The sequence below is a fragment of the Danio rerio genome, chromosome 10 (genome assembly GCF_049306965.1).
Source record: "Danio rerio strain Tuebingen ecotype United States chromosome 10, GRCz12tu, whole genome shotgun sequence".
NCBI lineage: Eukaryota > Metazoa > Chordata > Actinopteri > Cypriniformes > Danionidae > Danio > Danio rerio.
In genome coordinates, this window is record NC_133185.1 from 48,445,325 (window position 1) to 48,472,500 (window position 27,176).

At 35.3% G+C, this 27,176-nt stretch overlaps 1 protein-coding gene across 1 annotated transcript in view; it reads left to right on the plus strand.

Annotated features, from left to right (window-relative positions):
• The first annotated feature begins 2,597 nt into the window (after positions 1 to 2,597).
• The window catches only part of vcanb (versican b), a 74,496-nt gene continuing 49,917 nt past the window's right edge, over positions 2,598 to 27,176 (plus strand). Inside the window, 6 exon segments of the mRNA NM_214688.1 lie at positions 2,598 to 2,630; positions 3,761 to 3,834; positions 8,689 to 9,069; positions 18,216 to 18,390; positions 19,991 to 20,118; positions 21,866 to 22,153. Of these exon segments, the coding sequence (NP_999853.1) occupies positions 3,768 to 3,834; positions 8,689 to 9,069; positions 18,216 to 18,390; positions 19,991 to 20,118; positions 21,866 to 22,153 (1,039 nt within the window). The 5' untranslated portion in view covers positions 2,598 to 2,630; positions 3,761 to 3,767.

The window sequence follows — 27,176 nt, forward strand, 5'->3', positions numbered from 1 at the left end:
AAAATCTATATTTTTATTAAACTATAAGAATTACCATAGCTTATCCATAACCTTTTGAAGTTTTAGTCATAAAGAAATGTCTTTAATCTGGGGTTGCCACAGCGGAATGAACCGCCATGTATAGTATAGTTATATTAAACGATTTTTAAATATAGCATGTTTGTAAATGTAAATGTGATTTTAACTGACTAAATGTGATGAACAGTAATGGGAAAAGCTGCATAGGTAAAAGAAATATCTGCTCCAATTTTATCCATTTTGTGCAATATACCCGTAGCTTAAAATACAGTGCTTCTTTTAAATGAAAGATTGCTTTTATCAAGCGCACATCGATTTGATCAAAGGTTAAAGACAGTTATTTATGCCTCAAACTAATTTCTTTTTAATCAAAGCATAAGCATAATATGGACAACTGTTTTAACGCTGACGTTAATATTTTTGTCATCAAGTCATTATAGAATGATTTCTGAAGGATCATGTGACTCTAAAAGCTAGTGTAAATTACATCAGCATTTTAATAAGTATTTATTATTGTTGATTTATTGTGTTTTCGATCAAACAAGTAGTGAGAATAAACAATTAAAGCCCAAACAGGCGGATCTTCTCTCCCCCGTGTGGAAAACTGAGGCAAGCTCATAGTTCACAAGAGTAAAATCAGTCACTTTCACACCACTCATTTACCCCTGCATGCAGCCTCTGTCACACATGTAAAACATCTACTTATATTTGATTTGTATAATGATATAATCTTGATTTAATTTCAAGTCAAAGTCTGAATATATCCTAAAATCTTACAAATAGTCTTGGGATATTTCAGTAGACCTTATGCACTCAAGATTGTGGATTTTGAATAACTATCTTCTGCAGATGCAAGATTTTATTGTATTTTTTTAAAGAGTATAGGTTAAAACACCGTTAATCCGTTTAGAGTCGTTATGAAACCCCTTTACCGCCATTAAATTCAAAATTCCCGCCATTTCTTGTCTCGGGAAAACATGGCAGAATCCCGCGATATAACTTAAATAGCACGTAAAATAAATGATGAGAAGCAAACTTGAAATTACAGAATTTTATGTTCATATTTACTTAACAATTCTGATACTCCCATTTTCCCCCCACTTGCAATTACGACTTTATTTCACTATTCGCACTATATTTATAGCAATTATATAATATATTTCCTAATATATATTACTCAAGTCTGAATTTATATCTCACTCATCGGAGTTGTGAGATATGAGTAGGCTATATTTAAATAAATTCTGACTGTTTTTAAATGTCTTACAAATATGAATTTATTTCTATAAAGTTAATGTCTAGCAATTTTGACTCTTTCTGAATTTTGCCAGTTTACAAGTATAAATTGAGATGAAACCTCGCTTTTATCTCGCAATTCTGGTATCTCCAGTGTTCTCAGTTTAATTATTTAGTGCAATTTATGACATTTCTCCATCAGAGTTCACTGTTTATACCCTCACTTCTTATATTTTATATCTATAAACTTTACATCTCGCATATCTGACTTAAGTTTTTCTTAAAATTTCCAGTTTACAAGTAGTAACTGCAAGATATAGTCAGTTCTGAGGGAAAATGAAGCATTGCCAGATCTTAAATGCATCTCATGTTTAAAGATAGTAAAAACGCTGGGACGTGGACAACAACCATTCGGTTAAGATGTAAAATTATTTTTTTAAATGACACTTATTTACCCCAAATATTAAATTTGTCCATATTTGATCCAACATTGGCTTAAAAGAACTACATTGGCAACAGTAAACTTGCTTGTTTCCCCCACAATGACATACACTGAGGAAAAAAAGACTCATTATTTAAGGTAAGTGATTGCAAACAATTTATATGGGCTTATTTAAACTATAAAATTAAGTTGACTAAAGTTAATACATTTAATTTGTTTAAATTCACCCCATATAAATAGCTTGCCTTAAAAATACTTCATGTAATCTCTTGAATTATTAATATTATTATTAATAGGCTATTGCACATTATTGCATTAAATTCATGAGAGAAATACTGCATATAACGACTAAATTTTGTTTTTATTTGTTTCATTCTGTGTAAAGAAGCTAAACACCCGAGCTTTGTTGAAATAAGTTAATGCGTGCTTCAATATACGGCGCGTATACATTAAAATTGGCATATTTCAACCCAATTATGGATATAATACGGACTAAACTATCTGCCTGGTTGTTTTTTTTATTTTTAAATTAAATGCATAAGACTAAATTTTACTCATTGTTTGGGTCTGTCCTTATATTTTACCCAATTTAGATTGAAATAACCCAACATTTCTTAAGAGTGCGTGTGAATGAATAGCGCGGAAGCATCGCTGTTCTCCACTCAGATGCAGGATGGATCAGATGGATTTTGGGTGGGCACTTTCTGCCCCTCCTCTGCAAACTGACGACATTATATGGGTGGACATGGAATTTGAACTTGCTGCCGGCTCATGTCTTCAGTCTTTTCGTGGGCATCTGGGAAAGAAAGAGCACTGAAGTCTGCGGTTCACTAAGGAGATTCACAAACACCGCAGATTTTCTTAAGGATTGAATTCGGAGGATCAGGAGAAGACCAGATCGGAAAAACTAAAAGATCAGGAACTGGAAAAATAAGTAAGATTATTATTATTATTAATTATTATTATTATTATTATTATTACTATTATTATTGCTATTGCTATTATTAACGATTCAGTCACAATTAGAAAGTAGCCTAAAATACTACACTTTAAAATAAAATATGGGTTGTTATGACATAACGTTGGGTTAAATGTGCAATTTAAGATTAATTTACAAACAAATATCTATATTTGACCCAACATTGGCTTACTAGCCTATAACCCAGCATTTTTATTGTGTAGTTTTTGAATTATTCTATGTTGATGGTAACACAAAAACTAGACTATAATAATATAAACCAATTAGCCAATATTGTACAGTATAACTACAGTATAGGGTTTATTACACTCTAATGCACCTATAGAAACTAAAGTAGGCAGTACCACAGTTTATCAAGGTGACTATAATTACAGTATGATGGAGCATTCATTAATAAAGTGTTATAGCCTACATATATCGTGTAATACACTTTGGTTTGTTCACATAACAAGTGATTTGCTTGACTTTTCCATTATTTATACGCACTATAGAGCTCAGGTCCTCTCTTTGTGTCAGTCTGAAGCTTTGTTTGCGTTTGGCAGCTCATTGAGATCCACTTATCTGCTCTTATCACTTTCATGCTGCTGTTGGGAGTGTGATTTATCAGTGCATTGCTTCAGATGAGCTGTCGGGCTGTTGCGAATGTTGATCATTATTAATATAGACTGATGATGATTGCTAGAGAGCGGAGCGCGATGCTGTATAATATATCGCTGTCTACTGTAGTGTTTAAGGAGTGTGTGCGCTATTAAGGGCGTGTGTGGTTCAGTTAGACTGTCATTGGTTTTAGTCACCACATAAACATCTTATATTATAGTATAACTGTCCTTATGCACGCGTTTGTAGCGCTGTATATCTGTAAATGGAGCTGTAGCAGACGCGGGTTCTGATGGCAGTGTCATTTTGATAAAGGAGACATGGAAACAAGCAGTGAGTGTGTAGACCTCGCTGGAGCTGGAACAAAGACACAAGCAGACATGAACAGAAAGAGTTTGACAACCAAGCCTCGTTTGAGTAAACTGTAACTGTGGCTGCAGATGTTTGGAGCTGAGCTTCACCAAATGAAAAGCTGTATTTGTTTGCAGGTTTGAGATGATGTTGTTGGACGTGAAGCACATCCTCTGGCTGATCTGTGTCTGCAGCGCCTACTCGCAGGATGGTGAGATGTAGTTTCAATTCTTTCACATTTGGGATAGTGAACTTCTTGATGTTTTAAAACTCTTAAAAGGGTGGCATTGATGCTATCTTATCAAGATTGGGATTAACCTAATAAACATTCCATGTAAAGGCTAATATTAATTCATAGCAGGAAAAAAATGTGTACACTCTAAAAATTAAGGGTTTCATTACCCCAAAGTTGAGTCAAATATGGACAAACCCAACATTGGGTACATTATTTATTTAGCAAAAAACAGAAATGTGCGCACATCTAGAAAATCTAAAAATCATTAAAAAATTTTTTTGAGAGAGCTAAAGTGGCAGTGTGCCGATTTACTTTGTATCTTTTGCTACATTATTTATTTACTTATTGATTTAAATAAGACTTTATAACCCATTTGTTGAGGTTGTCCATAGTTGACCCAATATTGGGTGACAACAACCCATTGTCTTCACAGTAACTACAGTTCATTGAATTATTAGAAACTAATGCATCAACTCACCAACTTCCTTGCATACTGTATTGATCATAGCTACTTTTAGGTACTCAAAAAATGCTGTGTTGCTTTAACCCAACGTTGGGTAAAATCCAAATGTGTCATTTTAATTGAGTTGCAAAATATTAAGCTACATTGGGTTAAAACAACCCATCATTTTTAGGCTGTAAAGGTATAATTGACTCCAGTTCATTTGGTTATTAGAAAATAATGCATCAACTCAGGTGTGCATATTTTCTACTTATCACTAACTACTTTTAGGAGCATTCAAAAAATGCTGGGTTGTTTGAACCCAGCATTAAGTTAAAAAAATACTATTCGGTTAAAAAAAAAGGTTAATTTAAATTGAATTGAAAAATTTGACCCAATATTAGGATTGTCCATATTTGACCCAACATTGCATCGGCCCAACATTGACAACCCACCATTTTTTAGAGTGTGGTAACTTGTAGTGGAGCTAACTACAGTTTTAGGAGGGAACCTGTTGATTAGCTTGTGCATGTATAAAACATTTCACAAGTATACCACTGTTGTCCGAATCATGTTTAGTTTGACTGTAAATATGCCAATAAAGCATTGCATACACATAACATTGCAAATGCTGGACAACCCCAACATTGGGTACATTATTGATTTACTTATTGATTTAAATAAGACTTTATAACCCACCTGTTGAGGTTGTCCATATTTGACATTGGGTGACAACAACCCATTGTTTTTAGAGTGTCTAAGGTATACTTGACTCCAGTTCATTGAATTATTAGAAAATAATGCATCAACTCACTAACTTCCTTGCATACTGTATTGATCATAGCTACTCTTAGGTACTCAAAAATGCTGTTGCTTTAACCCAACATTGGGTCAAATCCATTAGATTCAGTCATTTAAATTGAGTTGCAAAAATTAAGCTACATTGGATTTTAGCAAACCATCTTTTACAGACTGTAAAGGTATAACTGACTCCAGTTCATTCAGTTATTAGAAAGTAATGCATCAACTCAGGTGTGCATATTTTCTACACAACTCTACTTTTAGGTGCACTCTAAAACAATGCAGGGCTGTTTGAACCCAACATTATGTAAAGACAACTCACCATTTGATTAAAAAAGTTTCAGTTGTTAAAAGTTTAATTTAAATTGAATTGAAAAATTTGACCCAATATTAGGATTGTCCATATTTGACCCAACATTGCATCGGCCCAACATTGACAACCTACCATTTTTTAGAGTGTGGTAACTTGTAGTGCAGCTAACTGTAAAAGCGCTATACAAATAAAGGTGTATTGAATTGAATGAATACGAAATTAGGAGGGAATCTGTTGATTAGCTTGTGCATGTATAAAACATTTCACAAGTATACCACTGTTGTCTGAATCATGTTCAGTTTGACTGTAAATATGCCAATAAAACATTGCATACACATAACATTGCAAATGCTGAGTTTTCCTACTCCAAAGTTGAGTCAAATATGGACAACCCCAACATTGGCTACATTATTGATTTACTTATTGATTTAAATAAGACTTTATAACCCACCTGTTGAGGTTGTCCATATTTGACCCAATATTGGGTGACAACAACCCATTGTTTTTAGAGTGTCTAAGGTATACTTGACTCCAGTTCATTGAATTATTAGAAAATAATGCATCAACTCACTAACTTCCTTGCATACTGTATGCGTCTTACATACTTTTAGGTACTCAAAAAATGCTGATGCTTTAACCCAACGTTTGGTCAAATCCATTGGATTCAATAGTGTAATTTTAATTTAGTTGCAAAAAATGTACGCTTCATAGAGTTATAACAACCCATCATTTTTTGAGTGTAAGGTAGAACTGACTCCAGTTCATTGAGTTATTTGAAAATAAAGCTTCAACTCAGGTGTGCATATATTTTCTAATATTTCAACAGACCTCTAACTACTTTTTAGTACACTCTAAAAATGTTGGGTCACAATGGACAAACCCACCATTTGGTTAAAAATTATAATTTAAATTGTATTGAAAATTTTGACCCATCTTTAAGTTTGTCCACATTTAACCCAAGATTGCATCGACCCAACATCGACAACCCAGCATTTTTTAGAGTTTAGTAACTTGTAGTGTACATAAATACGTTTTTAGCCCTTAAAGACCGAGACAGCCGCCCGCGGCTAAAAATAAGTATTGCTCTTAAATGTTTAATAACTTTTGATCCGCTGATCCGATTCATACAATTCAAAGATTGGCATAAAGAAGAGAATCTCAGCTTTCCAGTGCTGTATCACATAACATTCGCGGACTTTCAGAGGCTCCGGAATCAGTGCGGTTACGTCATCAAAATTTGACAACGCTGATTTGACAAAGAAACGCTCGTCACTGTGTCTCCGGACAAACCAGACATCATACATTGATGCATTGTCCCTCCTCCATGCCCAGATTGGTTCAAACTCGCTATATCACAACCAATAAGCATAGGTTTCGCTTTTGTTTGTGGATCAACAAGCTTTTTGAACAACACGGAATGAGAGAAAGGCATACATTTATGCGCGGCTAAATAAAACGCAAAAAAAAAAATGTTTTGCATGAAATAATTTTCATACTAAGTACTTTTGCATGCACAGCAGCACAGAAACATGACAAAACAGTGACACAGCAAAGACGAACTGCTGCTCTTGCTGTTTTCGAAAGACGCAAATGAAGGTGCAGCTGTTTGTCTGCATTGCAGACAACCATATCCAAATCCATATCCACAGACAACCATATCCATGCTGGCACATAAAACCTAAGGATGTTCCATATTGAATCTAGTTTAGTTATGTAACTATTTATGGTATAGTAAATATTTATATCTATTTTTTTACTGAGGATTTGCACCATGTTTATTTGGACTTTGACACATTATTTATTATTTTCTTATTTTTTTTATTTGTTCATTGTAAGTGGTGTTGTTTATAGTAACTGAAAATATATTATTTGGAAAAAGTCAAATTTGCTTCACTGTTCTATTATTTTGTAACATTTTTTTTTTCTGTTTAGTTCATTCCCAGAACTTTTGGGCAAATACATTGTCAGTAAATAAATGCATTTTTTCCCCCATAGAAAAACGCCTTGGAATAACATTGAAATAAATTGCTATAACTTGCTCAGGGAATTGTGGATGTAGACAAAATTTATTTTGGAAGTATAAAACATCATAGCATGTATTTCTAAAGAAAGAAAAACAAACTTCATAAGGTTTTGTTTGAAATAACTGGAAAATGCCACTTTTTTAAAAAATCGTTTCTGAAAAATTCTGGAATATTTTCTGTCTTTTCATATGTTTTTGGACCAAAAAATATTTTAGACTGGACCTTTAAATGATACAGATTGAAACTTCAGGTTCTCCTGTTTAAAATGATATATGACACTTGAGGCTGACTGCTAAAATAAAAATAAAACTGCTTTTAAAAAAAATAATAATATAGGCCCATTAGGTGCCCACAAAATACCTCTAGGTCTTTAAGGGTTAAGAGGGTCCCTGTTGACTAGCTTGTGCACACTAGTATAAAATATTTCACAAATACACTTCTGTTGTCTAAATCATGTTTAGATTGACTGTAAATTACCCCAAAGTTGGGTCAGATATGGACAAACCCCCTATCATTGGGTGCATTTTTATTTATTAGATTTAAATAACACCTTATAACCCACCAGTTGGCGTTAGCCATATTTAAACCAACAATGGATGATTACAACCCATCATTTTAAGAGTGTATAAAGTATAATTAACTTCAGTTCGTTGAATTATTAGAAAATAATGCAGCAGTTGTTTTCTAATAACTCAACAGATTTGAGTCAGTGGTTTCTTACTTTATACATCATTGTGAAAAAAGCAGTTTCAATGTAACTAGCTACTTTTAGGTACACTCTAAACATAATGTTGGATTGGGTTGAATTTGGACAAAGCCAGCATTGAGTTCAAAAGCGTCATTTGAATTGAATTTGAAAACAAAAAGCTAAATTTAACATTGGGTTTGTCGTTGTTTGACCCAACACTAAGTCTAAACAACCCATCATCCTTAGAGTGTAAAGGTCAAATGAAATGAAACTGAAAACCCCATGAAACTCCAGTTCATTTAATTATTAGAAAATAATACACCAACTACAATTCTAATAATTCCTAAAATACTTTTAGGTAAACAAAAAAAAAAAAAAAATACTGGGTTGTTTTAACCAAACATTGGGTCAAAAATGAACAAATCCAACATTTGATTAAAAATTGTACTTTAAATTAAATATATTTTTTAATCAGATTTTACAGTGTAGCTACGTTTTTAGGAGGGTACCTGTTGACTAGCTTGTGCACTCTTGTTAAAACTCCCCCTCTGTCCCCCATCAGACTCTGTTCGCCGGATGCGGGTGGTTCGGAGCTCTTCCCGGGTCCACGGCGCTCTAGCGCAGTCTGTTGTTTTACCGTGTCGTTTTCTGGTGCTGCCGCCGCTACCGGGCTCCTCCGTCATAACTCACTCTGATCACCTGCGCATCAAGTGGACCAAACTCCAGAGCCATGGGGAAGCCGTCGCTGTGGTGGCCCAGAACGGCATCATCAAAATGGGCCAAGAGTATATGGGCCGGGTGTCAGTGCCCAGCCGACCGGAAGACCAAGGGGACGCTTCTCTGACCATCTCCAGACTCAGGGCCAGTGACGCCGGGGTGTATCGCTGCGAGGTCATGCACGGCATTGAGGACACTCAGGACTCCATTACTCTGGATGTCAGTGGTCAGTGATACTCTTTGACTATTATTAAGATTATGCAAGCTCTGATCACTGCAATGAGCTGTTAAACACTAGCCTAGAGCGCCATCTACTATTAAACACTAGTCTAGAGCGCCATCTGCTGTTAAACACTAGCCTAGAGCGACATCTACTATTAAACACTAGTCTAGAGCGCCATCTACTGTTAAACACTAGCCTAGAGCGCCATCTGCTGTTAAACACTAGCCTAGAGCGCCATCTACTGTTAAACACTAGAGCGCCATCTGCCGTTAAACATTAGCCTAGAGCGCCATCTGCTGTTAAACACTAGCCTAGAGCGCCATCTACTGTTATACACTAGAGCGCCATCTGCCGTTAAACATTAGCCTAGAGCGCCATCTGCTGTTAAACACTAGCCTAGAGCGCCATCTACTGTTAAACACTAGAGCGCCATCTGCCGTTAAACATTAGCCTAGAGCGCCATCTGCTGTTAAACACTAGCCTAGAGCGCCATCTACTGTTATACACTAGAGCGCCATCTGCCGTTAAACATTAGCCTAGAGCGCCATCTGCTGTTAAACACTAGCCTAGAGCGCCATCTACTGTTAAACACTAGAGCGCCATCTGCCGTTAAACATTAGCCTAGAGCACCATTTGCTGTTAAACACTATCCTAGAGCGCCATCTGCTGTTAAACACTAGAGCACCATCTGCTGTTAAACACTAGCCTAGAGCGCCATCTGCTGTTAAACACTATCCTAGAGCACCATCTGCTGTTAAACACTAGAGCACCATCTGCTGTTAAATACTAGCCTAGAGCACCATCTGTTGTTAAATACTATCCTAGAACACAATCTGTTGATAAACACTATCCTAGAGCACCATCTGCTGTTAAACACTATCCTAGAGCACCATCTGCTGTTAAACACTATCCTAGAGCACCATCTGCTGTTAAACACTAGCCTAGAGCGCCATCTGCTGTTAAACACTAGAGCACCATCTGCTGTTAAACACTAGCCTAGAGCACCATCTGCTGTTAAACACTAGCCTAGAGCACCATCTGTTGTTAAACACTATCCTAGAGCACCATCTGCTGTTAAATACTAGCCTAGAGCACCATCTGTTGTTAAACACAATCCTAGAACACCATCTGCTGTTAAACACTAGCCTAGAGCACCATCTGCTGTTAAACATTAACCTAGAGCACCATCTGCTATTAAACACTAGCCTAGAGCGCCATCTACTATTAAACACTAGTCTAGAGCGCCATCTGCTGTTAAAAACTAGCCTAGAGCGACATCTACTATTAAACACTAGTCTAGAGCGCCATCTACTGTTAAACACTAGCCTAGAGCGCCATCTGCTGTTAAACACTAGCCTAGAGCGCCATCTACTGTTAAACACTAGAGCGCCATCTGCCGTTAAACATTAGCCTAGAGCGCCATCTGCTGTTAAACACTAGCCTAGAGCGCCATCTACTGTTAAACACTAGAGCGCCATCTGCCGTTAAACACTATCCTAGAGCACCATCTGCTGTTAAATACTAGCCTAGAGCACCATCTGTTGTTAAACACAATCCTAGAACACCATCTGCTGTTAAACACTAGCCTAGAGCACCATCTGCTGTTAAACATTAACCTAGAGCACCATCTGCTATTAAACACTAGCCTAGAGCGCCATCTACTATTAAACACTAGTCTAGAGCGCCATCTGCTGTTAAAAACTAGCCTAGAGCGACATCTACTATTAAACACTAGTCTAGAGCGCCATCTACTGTTAAACACTAGCCTAGAGCGCCATCTGCTGTTAAACACTAGCCTAGAGCGCCATCTACTGTTAAACACTAGAGCGCCATCTGCCGTTAAACATTAGCCTAGAGCGCCATCTGCTGTTAAACACTAGCCTAGAGCGCCATCTACTGTTAAACACTAGAGCGCCATCTGCCGTTAAACATTAGCCTAGAGCGCCATCTGCTGTTAAACACTAGCCTAGAGCGCCATCTACTGTTAAACACTAGAGCGCCATCTGCCGTTAAACATTAGCCTAGAGCACCATTTGCTGTTAAACACTATCCTAGAGCGCCATCTGCTGTTAAACACTAGAGCACCATCTGCTGTTAAACACTAGCCTAGAGCGCCATCTGCTGTTAAACACTATCCAAGAGCACCATCTGCTGTTAAACACTAGAGCACCATCTGCTGTTAAATACAAGCCTAGAGCACCATCTGTTGTTAAATACTATCCTAGAACACAATCTGTTGATAAACACTATCCTAGAGCACCATCTGCTGTTAAACACTATCCTAGAGCACCATCTGCTGTTAAACACTATCCTAGAGCACCATCTGCTGTTAAACACTATCCTAGAGCACCATCTGCTGTTAAACACTATCCTAGAGCACCATCTGCTGTTAAACACTAGCCTAGAGCACCATCTGCTGTTAAATACTAGCCTAGAGCACCATCTGTTGTTAAACACAATCCTAGAACACCATCTGCTGTTAAACACTAGCCTAGAGCACCAGCTGCTGTTAAACATTAACCTAGAGCACCATCTGCTATTAAACACTAGCCTAGAGCGCCATCTGCTTTTAAACACAAGCCTAGAGCACCATCTGCTGTTAAACACTAGCCTAAAGCACCATCTGCTGTTTAAAACTAGGCTAGAGCACCATCTGCTGTTAAACACTAGCCAAAAATGCCATCTGACTTTAAACACTAGGCTAGAGCGACCTCTGCTGGTAATGATAATGGGCCAATACACAGATCAAGACTGGTAATAGAATGGTTTGATAAAGATGAAAGTGAAGTTGAACATCTCCCATGGCCTGCACAGTCACCAGATCGAAATATTATTAAGCTCTTTAGGGTATATATACCTGTACATATTTGTTAATTAATAGTAATTATTTATCATTATTACTTGTCTAATTAAATGTTCATTTGCAATTTGTAATCTTTGTGAATATATATATATATATATATATATATATATATATATATATATATATATATAATAATCCAGTTCAGTTCTACAACACAGTCGCACTTCCTCTGTAAATTGGTCAGGTTTGGAAGTGTTTCTCATTGGCAGACGTGTTCACCAATGGCTCTCAGATGTGCTGCGCTGTTTCTCTCTCTGAAGCACATGTGATGATGTCATTATCATACGAAGCCAAACAGAGCAGCGTTTCTGTCAGGAGAGTCTGGAAAAAACACTTTCACAGTCTGCTTTCACCTCGACAAGGTCTTATTGTGTTGCTAAATAATAGAAGCAAACGCTTAATGATTTGTCTTTCAGTCAATAAGCAGAGTAAGAAATATATTTAAAGGCTAGTTTTGGGGTTTGTTTATTTCACTGCATTGTGAATGAATATCTGAATAAGTGCTCAGGAAACTGTTAAAGATGGAAAAGGGAGGCTCAAATCTGTGTAGTGGTGTCAGATTGATATTACAGATGTGAAATGAATGTTTGTGTACAAGCCATATTGGCTGTATTTATGACATAATGTTGATTTGCGTTTTTTTTTTAATAGAGCCTGACACATTATGAAAGTCTTTTAAAGGACCATATAATGGTTTTTAGAAAAAAATAGTAGTTTTAGAATAGTTTATAATGCTTTATTACACAGCTGTCTGGGATACTCGTTTGTGATTGGTCATTTGCAACATGTCAAGGGATCTGCTTGTCCTTCACGCCTTATTTTTTGACTGTTTGGCGCCATCTTGTGTCTGAATAATGTACAGGTTAGTGTATACTCCATCAGCTGTTTTAGTTTCTGTCAGCTTTGTGTTTTTAACTGTTTGGCGCCATCTTGTGTCTGAATAATGTACAGGTTAGTGTATACTCCATCAGCTGTTTTCATCTGTCAGCTTTGTGTTTCTGACTGTCTCCATCTTGTGTCTGAATAATGTACAGGTTAGTGTATACTCCATCAGCTGCTTTAGTTTCTGCCAGCTTTGTGTTTCTGACTGTCTCCATCTTGTGTCTGAATAATGCTTGGGTTAGTGTATACTCCATCAGCTGTTTTCATCTGTCAGCTTTGTGTTTTTGACTGTTTGGTGCCATCTTGTGTCTGAATAATGCGCAGGTTAGTGTATACTCCATCAGCTGTTTTAGCTTCTGTCAGCTTTGTGTTTTTGACTGTTTGTCTCCATCTTGTGTCTGAATAATGCGCAGGTTAGTGTATACTCCATCAGCTGTTTTCATCTGTCAGCTTTGTGTTTCTGACTGTTTGTCTCCATCTTGTGTCTGAATAATGTACAGGTTAGTGTATACTCCATCAGCTGCTTTAGTTTCTGCCAGCTTTGTGTTTCTGACTGTCTCCATCTTGTGTCTGAATAATGCTTAGGTTAGTGTATACTCCATCAGGCGTTTTCGTCTGTCAGCTTTGTGTTTCTGACTGTTTGTCTCCATCTTGTGTCTGAATAATGCACAGGTTAGTGTATACTCCATCAGGCGTTTTCGTCTGTCAGCTTTGTGCTTTTGACTGTTTGGCGCCATCTTGTGTCTGAATAATGCGCAGGTTAGTGTATACTCCATCAGCTGTTTTCATTTCTGTCAGCTTTGTGTTTTTGACTGTTTGGCGCCATCTTGTGTCTGAATAATGTGCAGGTTAGTGTATACTCCATCAGCTGTTTTCATCTGTCAGCTTTGTGTTTTTGACTGTTTGGCGCCATCTTGTGTCTGAATAATGTACAGGTTAGTGTATACTCCATCAGCTGTTTTAGCTTCTGTCAGCTTTGTGTTTTTGACTGTTTGTCTCCATCTTGTGTCTGAATAATGCGCAGGTTAGTGTATACTCCATCAGCTGTTTTCATCTGTCAGCTTTGTGTTTCTGACTGTTTGTCTCCATCTTGTGTCTGAATAATGTGCAGGTTAGTGTATACTCCATCAGGCGTTTTCGTCTGTCAGCTTTGTGTTTTTGACTGTTTGTCTCCATCTTGTGTCTGAATAATGCGCAGGTTAGTGTATACTCCATCAGCTGTTTTCATTTCTGTCAGCTTTGTGTTTTTGACTATTTGGCACCATCTTGTGTCTGAATAATGCGCAGGTTAGTGTATACTCCATCAGCTGCTTTAGTTTCTGTCAGCTTTGTGTTTAAATAAAGAATTAGTAAGCTATTATTATGACAGAGTGCAATGTGTAGCCATGTAATAAGCAGTTTTGTGTGTTACTGAAACAGGAGTGTGTTTGTCTCCAGCAGTCAGTCATGAGTGTATCTGGCTCAGGTGAGTTTCTGCTGGAGTGTTTGTAGGCCCACAGAGACACTGATATTCCTGCCAAACACACTCAATGCCCTCTGATTACTGCTCAATTATAGCTCTTACCCGCTGCCATCTCTCTGAGAAAAGAGACCCAATGTGCCCAAAAACACAAGTAAAGGAGGCCATATAAGGACACATGGCAGAGTCGGGCTGGACAAACTCATCCGACAGCAGCATTCGCTCAGTTTTGCTGGAGCAGAGCTTGTGTTTTATTTGACTCGTTCGCCTGTTTTAGCTGTGTGGGAGAAAAGCACATATTTAGAAAAGTGCCATCTATAAAATTGTCCTCTTTAGGTGGAGTCTAGGTGGAATATGGTATTGAAGTTGTTTATTTTGTTTTTCTTGGTTCGTTTAATTTAGTTTTTAGTTTTCTTTTAGTTTAGTTAAGCTGTGATTTGCTTAGTTTATATATATATATATATATATATATATATATATATATATATATATATATATATATATATATATATATATATATATATATATATATATATATGCTTTGTTTTGTTTTATTTTATTTTTTGTTGTTTAGCTTAGTTTTATTGTTTAGTTTTTGTTTTGCTTTGCTTGTTTTTTTGTTTTTTTTTAGTTTAGCTTAGTTTTATTGTTTTGTTTTGTTTTTGGGGAGAGGGGGTTGTTTTTTTTGCTTGGTTGGTTTTATTTTTGTTTTGTTTTGTAGTTTAGTAGTTAAATTTAGGGGTTTTTGTTTTGTTTTGCTTGGTTTAAATTTTTTATTTTAGTTTTTAGTTTTGTTTTGTAGTTTAGTTTACTTTTATTGTTACATTTTTTGTTTTGTTTTGTTTTGCTTGGTTGGATTTATTTTTGTTTTGTTTTGTTTTGTAGTTTAGTTGTTAAATTTGCGGGGGGGTTGTTTTGTTTTGCCTGGTTTAGATTTTTTATTTTCGTTTTTTGTTTTGTTTAGTTTTGTTGTTTAGTTTAGTTTTATTGTTACATTTTTTGTTTTGTTTTGTTTCGCTTGATTGGTTTTATTTTTGTTTTTTGTTTTGTTTTGCTTCGTTTTTTGGGGGACGTGGATGTTTTGTTTTGTTTTGCTTGGTTTAGATTTTTATTTAACTTTTCAATTTTGTTTTGTTTTTAGTTTAGTTTTATTGTTTTTTTGTTTTGTTTTTGCCTTTTTGTTTTATTTAGTTTTTTCTTCTTTGTTTAGTGTTTTTTTTTTTTTTTAGTTTTGTTTATCTATGTGGAAAATATAGAAGTTTTGTTTTGTTTGGTTTAAAAATGAAAAAAAAAAAATGGTGTACCACATAGTAATTAAAGGTCCCAAAGTGTATCAAAAAGGTAAAAATTTTTATTAAAAATTGTACCTTTAAGATATAAATATGCACCTGTATTGCACAAAAGTGTACCACAGCGACAGGTTTTATATTTAATTTAATTTAATTTAATTTATTATTTTATTTTATTTTACTTTATTTATTTTTTATTTTATCAGGTCAAAGTGAAAAGTAAAAAGATCTTTAAATCCTTATATACGAAACAGAATGTTTAAAAATATTTATTGTTAATGACATTTTTTTTTTTTTTTTTTGCTGTTTTATGTTCATAAATAAACCTTACTTGGAAAACTTACATAAGATTTTATTTACTGTATTTCATTTTATCTCCATAAATTAATTCTCTTTTATCAGTGCACAATCAGACATTTAAGCGGCATCATTTTTTATGTCATATGCATAGTGTTTTAAAGACTTTTTTTTGTCTATATAAATTTTAAAAAGAGATGTTTTGAGATCCTTTCATTGTACGTCGTCTTATATATAATATATTACCTTTTATTTACTATTTTGCATATATATATTATTATTCTGGACTTGCTGTGTATGTTCAGAGGGTCATTGAGAGAGAAAGTGTACAGTAAATCAGCTTAATGCATGTGTAAAGTGTGGATTTCGATGTTTGAGTGCTGCTGTGTAATGCTGATTGATTAATATTCAGATCATGTTCAGTATTTGACACGGCAGGTTCCTGAATTGCAGAACAACACCATGATTCTTCATTTTTCAGACAACAGCGTGTTGTTGTGGTCTAAACGTCCTGCGTTCAGTACAAAGACGCTCCTCTTCCAAACAAAAACTGCACAATTCCCCCCAGTTCCTCTTAAATTACTTACAGATGAACATACAGTATACACACACCGCTCAAACCACTGTCTTCAAATGTGGGATAATTTTTGCTGACCAAAAATGTTTGAGCAAAAATAATGCAAAAATTGTGAAATATTATTACAAATTTGAATAACTGATTTCTGTAAGAATTAATAGTCAAATATAATTTATAGCTGTGATGTAAAGCTGAATTTTACTCCATTACTCCAGTCCTCAGCATCACATGATTATTCAGAAATCATGTTAATATGATGATATGATGATTTGAAGTTTTAAAAATTGTGATATGTTTAATATTTTCTGCATTTAAAGATAAATAGAAAGTTCTAAAAATGATCCTTAATACTGTCACTTTTTATTAATTGTATAATTCCTTGCTGAGTAGTTTATTATTTTTATTTTGTTTATTATTTAATAAAATATACTGTCAGTGAGTGTTTTTGAGTGGAGAAGATGATGGTTTTGTAATGTATTAAAATAACATCACAAAAACACATCAAAACTGCCATTTGTTGTCACTTATTTCCTTATCATTTTGCACATTTCAACTATTAATAGTTGCATCTTTTAACTTTTTTAAATGTCTAGTTAGTTTTTTATTTATATTTTATATTTATATTTGTTTTATTATTTTTCATTATTTTATTTGATTTAATGTTTTTATATTTTTATTTGTATTTGTATTTTTCATTAATTTAATAAATGTTTTTATAATTTTATTTATTATTTTTAATTATTGTATTGTTTTTTATTATTTTATTTTCTTAAATGTTTTTATATTTTTATTTTTAATCTAATTTTAATTAGTTTATTAAATGTTTTATATTAGTTTAAATGTTTTGATTATTTTAATTTATTGTTTTTTATTAAATTGTAATTTACTACATTTTATTACATTTTATTATTTATTTATTTAAAATTTAATTTGTTTTAATTTTTTATTTGCATTTATTTTATTTTGAAAAAAAAAAATTATTGAAATTAATTTATTTTATTAATCATTTTTTATTGATACATTTTTTAATAATTAAATGTAAAAAATGTAGTTTTATTCATAATTTTTCATTAATTTATTTTTTCATTCATTTATTCGTCTTTTTCGGCTTTGTCCCTTTATTAATCAGCGGTTGCCACAGCGGAATGAACCGCCAACTTATCCAGGATATGTTTTACGCAGCGGATACTCTTCCACCTGCAACCCATCCCTGGAAAACACCCATACGCTCTCATTCACACACAAATACACTACAAACAATTTAGCTTACCCAATTCACCTATAGTGCATGTGTTTGGACTGTGGGGGAAACCAGAGCACCCAGAGGAAACCCATGCCAACATGGGAAGTACATGCAAACTCCATACAGAAATGCCAACTGGCCCAGATGAGACATTTAATTTAATTTAATTTAATTTAATTTAATTTAATTTAATTTTATTTTATTTTATTTTATTTTATTTTATTTTATTTTATTTTATTTTATTTTATTTTATTTTATTTTGTTACAGAAATTGCCAACTGGCCCAGATGAGGCTTGAACCAGCGACCTTTAATTGAATTGAATTGAATTGAATTGAATTGAATTGAATTGAATTGAATTGAATTGAATTGAATTGAATTGAATTTAATTTAATTTAATTTAATTTAATTTAATTTAATTTAATTTAATTTTATTTTATTTTATTTTATTTTAACAATTTTTTCCTACATCAAATTTGATCAAATGGTTATAGTTTTTGCTGGTGTCTGCAGGACCTGACGTGTGTTTTCTGTGTTCAGGTGTTGTGTTTCATTACCGGGCGAACACCAGCCGCTACAGTCTGAACTTCACACAAGCTCAGCAGGCGTGTGCAGATGTGGACTCCAGCATCGCCACCCCTGAACAGCTTTATTCAGCATACGAGGACGGATTCGAGCAGTGTGACGCCGGATGGATGGCCGACCAAACCGTCAGGTGATAAAACTGTACAATACGTACAGTTGAAGACTGTATTATTTTTTCCCCCAATTTCTGTTTAAAGGAGAGCAGATTATTTCAGCACATTTCTAATCATAATAGTTTTAATAACTCATCTCTAATAACTGATTTATTTTATCTTTGTCATGATGACAGTAACTAATATTTGACTAGATATTTTTCACTTCTATAAAGCTTAAAGTGACATTTAAAGGCTTAACTAGGTTAATTAGGTTAACCAGGCATGGTTAGGGTAATTAGGCAAGGGGCCATCTAAACTAGAACCGCCACTTCAATTGATAAAAGACAAAGTCTGCCATTCTCTAATTCTGATACGGCTCTCCCGACAAAAATGCTTGCTGTAAGCCAACAGTTTGCTGTATCGGCCTTGACAACATATTGGGAAAATAACATGCAACAAACCTGGTGGATCATGACCCGTGATGTGCCCGGACACGATCTCACCCAGTCATTGGGTCTCATAGCTTGGCAGATCTGCGTTGCTTTCAGGAAGAACGAGCCCTCTTGAATAATTAAGAAGCCGGCTCTTCTCATATCAGAATCAGAAAGAGCTTTATTGCCAGGTATGTTTGCACATACGAGGAATTTGTTTTTGTGACAGAGCTTCTACAGTGCAACAGAATTACAGAGACAGGACAATAAACAGATAATAAATATATAAAAAAGCAGTAAGAAGTGAATGCAAAATATACAAATAGACAAGTGTATGGAGAGCTATATATATATACTATATACAATGTTTTATGTGCAGCTGTTATGTGCAAATTGGCATGTAAAGTGTGTTGTTAAATAAGTGTATATGTGTATAAAAGTGTAGGATAAGAAAACTCCGCTATGAATAATAATGAGAAATCATCATCTTTGCACTTGCAGTTTTTCGCCACGTCACCGATTTTGATCCGCCCCAAAAATATTTTAAACCCGGAAGCTGAAATTAGCTGACAAAAGCTCTAAATTATTAAGTTTCACCACAATTAAAGCTGACAGGTGCTAACATTGTCTTAACTGATGGTCAACACACACATCTGGTGAAATCTCAAACAAAGGTTCAGGGTATGTAGAACCTATAAAGTGACATTTAAAGGCTTAACACGGGTAATTAGGGTAAAGTTCGGGTAATTAGGCAAGTCATTGTATAACAGTGGTTTGTTCTGGAGACAATCCAAAACTAATATTGCTTAAGGGGGCGAATAATATTAACCTTAAAAAGCTTTAACCTGTTAAACTCTGCTGTTATTTTGGGATTTCCGCCTGGATTTTGCCTACCCAAATTTAAAAGCTTCCCAAATCCACATGCATTTTCATGAAGCACTATTGAAAGTGTTTAAAATGTCTGTATATGTTGTCTGTGTTATAATAAACACCTAAAAAAGAGGCGCTTTTTGTATTTTTTTGTATTAAATTTTTAATATTTGAAAGTAGTTTTTAGGTTAAGTGGTTCCTGCACATGTCTGTAATCATAGGAAAAGAGAAAAATGTCTCCACCATACTGTCTCTACCAACTGGTCCAGCCGGGACTTGAACCAGCAACCTTATTGCTGTGAAGCCAATCATTGAGCCATATCTTTCTCCACAGATATCCCATCATTAGGCCACGTGACGGTTGTCATGGTGATAAGTGGATGAAGCCGGGGGTCAAATCATACGATGTCAGGAACGCCTATGAGAAGTATGACGTTTACTGCTATGTGGGAAAACTACAAGGTGAGTTTATAGATCAATTAACCTACAGCATTAATTAAACCTTAGTGAGATTGAGAAGACCTTTTCAGTGAAAATATCCATAAATGAGCAGTTTTCCGTATTTTGTGATATATGTTTTTATTTTATATTTATTTCTGCTTTTGAGTTGCATTATGGGAGCTTAATCCTTTTTCCCGACAACTTTCAACCTTTTAAAGTTTTCTGAACATGTGTAATAGTCTGCAGTGCTATATTGCCTGGTGTTGGTGTTGTATATTACGCTACAGAAAACTTGTGATGAAGTGCAGCACATTTCTGTTATTTTACAGACTTATTTCTCTTGATATTATTTATTAGACACTATATCATTACTTCAAAGTACTAAAATGCCAAATTTAATATATAAACCTTACCTTTAATTTAGCTGCCTCTAGTGTTTGAACCATCAATATCATTGTTGCATATGAATAAATAAATGAAAAAATAAATAATAAATAAAAGAACAAATGAATAAATAAATGAATGAATAAATAAATGAATGGATTAATTAATGAATGAATAAAAGAATAATCGAATGAGTGAACGAATAAAAAAAATAAATAAATAAATAAAAGAATGAATAAGTAAATAAATAAATAAATAAATAAACGAATGAATGATTAAATAAAATAATGAATGGATGAATGAATAAAAGAATAATTGAATGAATGAACGAATAAAGAATAAATAAGTGAATAAATAAATAAATAAATAAATAAATAAATAATGAATGAATGAATGAATGATTAAATAAATAATGAATGGATGAATGAATAAAAGAATAATTGAATAAATGACAATGAACGAATGAATAAAGAATAAATTAATGAATGAATGAATGAAGGAAGGAATGAATAAATAAAATAATAAATGTATAAAAATAATAATTAAATGAATAAATGAATGAATAAATCATTGAATAAAGAATATGAATGAATGAATTAATTAATGAATGAATAATTAAATAAATATAAATGAATACATGAATAAATGGGGGGATGGACAGACGGACGGATGACGGATGAATGAATGAATAAATAAATAAATAATTAATTAAATAAAAATGAATGAATAAATTAATTAATAAAAAAAATTATTTATAAATAAATGAATGAATGAATGAATGAATGAATGAATAATTAATTAAATAAAAATGAATGAATAAATAAATAAATGGATGAAGAAAGAATTAAAGAATAAATAAAAATATAAAAAGATGAATAAAAGAATAAATAAATCAATGAATGAATAAATCAATGAATAAAGAATATGAATGAATGAATGAATGAATGAATACATAAATAAATACATTACAATACAATGAATACATGAATGAATGAAATGGATGGATGTATGGACGGACGGATAGATGAATGAATAAAAGAATAAAAGAATAAATAAATAAATGAATGAATGAAAGAATAAATAATTAGTTTAATAAAAATGAATGAATAAATAAATAAATAAGTATATTAATCAATGAATGAATAAACGGAGAACGAACGAACAAACGAACGTATAAATAAATAAATAAATGAATAAATAAATAAATAAATATAAATAAATAAATAAATAAATAAATAAATAAATAAATAAATAAATAAATAAATAAATAAATAAATAAATAAATAAATAAATAAATAAACGAATGAATTCTATCCATATAGGCATTTTTCTAGTGCTTAAAGAAAGTGTGTGTAAAGTCTTTTGTGTGCATGTGTGTGTTCAGGTGAGGTGTTCTTCATTGATCAGAAACTGTCTCTGGACGAGGCCCGCTCGGCGTGTGTGGGTCAGGACTCAGTGTTGGCGTCTCCTGGTCATCTTCATGCCGCCTGGAGAGACGGCATGGACCAATGCGATTTCGGCTGGTTGTCGGATGGCAGCGCTCGATACCCGGTCTCCGTTCCCAGACTGCAGTGCGGCCGAGGACAACTGGGCGTCAGGACCATGTACCGCAACGCCGACCGGACGGGCTACCCTTTACCCACAATGAAACTAGGAGCCTACTGTTTCAGAGGTGTGTTTATGGTCACAGATTGACTTTCTCCCTTTGTACAAGTCATCAGAGGGGGAAAACCCCGCCCACTAGTCCATCTCTCCCTCATTAGCATAAGATGTTAGTATTGTTTTTTTAATCTGCCACTATGCTGACACACAGGCATTTGTAGCTCCGCCCTCTTTTGAAAAGAGCACAATCTCATTTGAATTTAAAGCGACAGTCACCAAAACTCCACAATTAGGATCAAAGTGTCAGTTTCAGAGCGTTAGAGAACATTATCTGTGTGCTATTTTGAGCTAAAACTACACACACACACACACACACACCCTAGAGACATCAGAGACTTATTTTACATCTTGGAATAAGGGGCAGAACAGGTCGCCTTTAAGATGTTTTTGTATTTATGCGTGTGGGGTGAATTTGTGAAACAGACTAAGGCCTTGGTATTTTCAAAAAACATTATTTTTATTGTGGTTTGGTGGTTTAGTCCACACTAAAATGTGCTATTAACTAACTTTCTGAAGGTTTTGCCTCATGATTTCATGATTTTGTCCTTTCCGATTGGCCAATTCAATTCAAGTTTATTTGTAAAGCGCTTTTAACAATAATTAATGCTCCAAAGCAACTTTCCAAAACGAGCACATTTACAATCAGTCAGAACGAGTTAAGGTGTTGAGTATATGAAGGACACTACAATGGTCAAGCATATAAATAAATATAAATATTGCATATAAATACAAGCATGTAACATACTGACATGTTTTTTTGTGGTAATAACATTTGTAAAGGAGCTATTGACATGGAATGGACCCTTCGTTAAGCTCCGCCCTCCTTAATTACTGTTGCTACGCCTGTCAAGCTTTCGTGCCTGGCACGGCTTTTTCAATGTGTGTGTGCCGTCTTCAGACATTTGGGATATAATTAGTCATTTTTGGCGAACAGGTGAGATATCTGAGAAAGCCAGACAAAAAAAGGAGTGCAGTCTGCATTACAGGGGTATATTCACGGCATAATAGGCAACCGATTAGAAAATAATTCGATCAAAAGTAAAGCTAGCTTAGCCTAGCTGCCTCATACGCTAACCATTCAACAGCTTAGCCCAAGGGTGGCCAACCCTGTTCCTGGAGAGCCACCTTCCTGCAGATTTCAGTTGCAACCCACATCAAACACACCTGAACCAATTAATTAGGACCTGAACACCACGTGATAATTACAGGCAGGTGTGTTTGATATGGGTTGCAACTAAAATCTGCAGGAATGTGGCTCTCTAGGAACAGGGTTGGCCACCCCTGGCTTAGCCCTGGCTCAGCAGGAGAGGGGAAATTTACAAATAATCTAATAATAACTAATTAAACCGTCATTACTCTATTTTTAGCCAAAAAGCCTGATAGACTACTGTTGTGCAATGAAATATGGCGTTACTAAACGACCAGGAAACACACATGACAGTGCTTTTACATAGTTCTTTCATAAATAGAGCAGCCAGAAAGGGAACCTGATGGATTTGTGCAGAATATTAGCATAATTGAACCATAACAATATACAGTAAGTTACCTAGTACCTAGTACCTAGTAAGTTAACTCAGTATGTTTGTGTGCTCTTCATAAATGACTGAAAAACAGCTGCTGGTGAAGTATATTGATCGCAGCTGCTCAGTTTGTGATTATATCTCGGTTTTGTTCTGTTGATTTGTAATGTCAAATATTCATAGCTTAAAATAGATATAAATGTAAAGTTCAGTAAAGTTAGCAACAGATTCGCAGATTCGTAATTTCCGGATCAATAACTCATGTCATTATGACCTATTCGCTATTAGTATGACTACATTACTAACGTTATGGCAAAGGCTTAAACGGAGCATTACTCACAATATCGAGCCAAAAAAAGGAACAAGACAGCTGTGAAACATGACCTGCTTTGTATTTTTATAGGAATCCCAGTTTAGATCTGTTTAGGGTAAGATATACACTAGATATACACTAGATGTCGCCTGGCCTATTGTTGTCTATTGGACGGAATGCGTCAATAGCGCCGCCATCTTGGTACAGGGTAGCGCTCCTTTGAAATGATTGCGGGACCAAGGTACAGTGGAGGACTGTGGCCATCCAGAGCCAGAGATATACACACATACACATATATCTATGATCGGGAGTTCTCCTGGATGTTAGTATGTAATTTTTTTTCTAATTACGAAAATTATAATTTTACATCACTTTTCTACATTGATGGATCAGTGACCGCACGGGCAAAAAGCTTGTGTTTGTGTGTACAGAAATCTACTATTTACCCTCCCTGTTAAATTTAATCTAATCATGTCCTGAAACACAGCTCATCTCCTGCTTTCACTGCTCATACTGACGGAGGGAGCGATTGTGAATGAATCCCCCGAACGACTCTTTCACTAACGTTAGGCAACAATAATACCAGTTTCTGGCAGCGCAGCATCTCGTTGTCATATTTCTTTTGCATTGTTTGCTGATTTTATTCAACAAAACTAGCATAAGCCGAGTGTTTAGTGTGAGTTGGAGCTGCTTTGCCGTATGGTGAATGCAGTAAGTGACTTATCATCAATAACGTTACCTGATTAGCACAAGAGTTCAGAACATACAAAAACAGAAAAAATCATAATATTACCTATGAAATGTTCTGCCTTTGTGCTTTGTTTTCTTTGTTTGCTCGTTACTACACCCGTAGACAGCGCTAAAGTCCAGCATCTTCGCGTAATAACACTGTCTTGACTAGTACGGTTGAATGACATTTGTACTGGGAGCACTGTACCAATGTGGCGGCGCTATTGATGCATGCTCAGGGTCCCTATGCGATATCTAGTGTATATATCTATGAGGGTAAGAGGTGTGTGAGTTATTGTCATCAGTCTATCACTGAATACGTCAGGAATATCAAAACAAAACCAACATATCTCCGCTCCTTTAGCCCTCTCACACAGCTTGATCCACGCTGGCATTTCTCCTCTTGGGTTTTCGGTTTTGAAAAGGGAAAAAATTCCAGCATCCTGTCCAAACTTAGGAATCAGATTTGCACAATCCATATGCACTCGCTCGAAAGCTTGACAGAGCCCCTGCACGTAGCTACAGTTGCTAAGCCACGATTGGTGGATGGTGGTTTTTGGGCGTGGCTTAGCGAAGGGTCAATTGAAGCAGATTTTGGTAAAACCTCAAACAATGCAAACATAAAAATGAAACAAAACAAAATAATCTGGTAAATGAGTTGTGTGTAATAACAATGACAGAAGGAGAAAGAGCTGAACTACTGCAATGTGTTTTATAGACTGATTTCACGCGGCCGCCATTTTCAAAAGCGAAATCGAGGCTGCGGTGGGAAGAAACCCGGAAGTATCATTGGGAGTTGCATAGGAATGTTGTGTAACTGGCTGTATATTATATCAGCGAATATAAAGTGACACAAATTTATCATTTCACCACCTTCCGGGTGACCCGAAGGTCTGTTCTGAATGAATGGTGAATGTAAAAAGGGACATCAGAGCTCATTTTCAGCTAAGTTAAGGGAAATGGCACTAGTTAGCAAACGTTTTCTTTTCCAAACACACGTTTTAGATGCCATTTATCAAACTCGAGTTAATAAACTGATTCTTTCACTATATTAGACTCGTCACGATACTGAATTAAAAGAAAAACTGGCAATTTAGCGCTAACATTTAAGGCAATGTTGATGGCTTTCTTAAAACAGCGCTGATTTGCCATTGTGTTCACGTGCTCAAAAGAAATGATTGTGATTGGCTGAGAAGGTCATCTGTTCATCCACCGCTATATACTGAGCACAAACACAGACGAGCAGAGCGATCTGCTTGGTGACTCGGCTGATCTTGACGGCTGCTTCGCACTCCAGTCCGTGTATCTGTGTTTGCACTGGGTGAAGAGCGGTAAACTGAGCGCAAACCAAACACAGATACACGGAGACTGAAGCGCGAAGCTGTGAAGATCAGTCGAGTCATCCGCGCTCAGCAGCGCTTCCATATTAGCGGGGAAATAGCCGGGTTTAAAACTTCAGTTCCAGGACAACACTATTACAGACAACACGAGGGTGTGCTGCAGTGTTTATCACTCACCGGGTTACATAGACTGAAGCAGGAAAGCGTCCTCATGGTGTTTAACTAGTGCCATGAGCTGAAGCCTAGGAGGACACTTAAGCACATCACTGAGATTGTGATCTTGTTTGATGCTAAATTGCTTTTAATTGTTTAAAATAAACTTACTGAATAATATTAAAGTGTTTGTTACACCGTTTTCTGCATTTTGAAATCTCGGCAACAGTTTGTAGTACACAGCATGTTACTGCAATGTTTACAGTGCTCGTCCTATACTTCTGGGTTTCTTCCCACCGCAGCCTCGCTTTGGTTCTTTAAAATGGCGGCCGCGTGAAATAAGCGTATACTAAAGGCTTGTTTAATGACGGCAGCTTAAAGACGCCTCTTATATGGAGAATGAAGCTTCATGCAGTGCTCAGGTGTGAGTTCCTCACAGACTTCAACAGAGAGTCCAAATCTTAATGCTTCTGTTGGTCTCGTCTATTAAATCTGAGATTTTTCTGTATTCTCTATTGGATTCAGTTCAGGTGACTGGCTAGGCCATTCTACAGCTTGGTTTTCTTTCTCTGAAAGCCTCTGAGAGTCTCCTTGGCTGTGTTTTGGATTATTGTCTTGCTGAAATGTCCATCCTGGCTTCATCTTAATCATCCTGCTGATGTAGATGTTGCACTGAAGCAGCTGATTTTCATTTACACTGAGGAAGTGCAGAGGAATCCATTTTGGAATGAGACTGTAACATATAAAACTGTGAATGCACAGTACAGAATTGTAACACAACATGAGGGTTATGAACTATTTGCGCACAGTGTATTGCTTCAGTCAGTGTGTATCGAGTCGGTGATTGTGTGTTAGTTTAGCTGTGATGTCATCAATCCAGCTGTGGATCTCTGTATGGGTGGAAGCAGATCCTGCATTCTCCAGGGTCTCCTCGGGTTTCATCTGTTCACGCTCAATCCTGCGTCTCGCTCACAAATA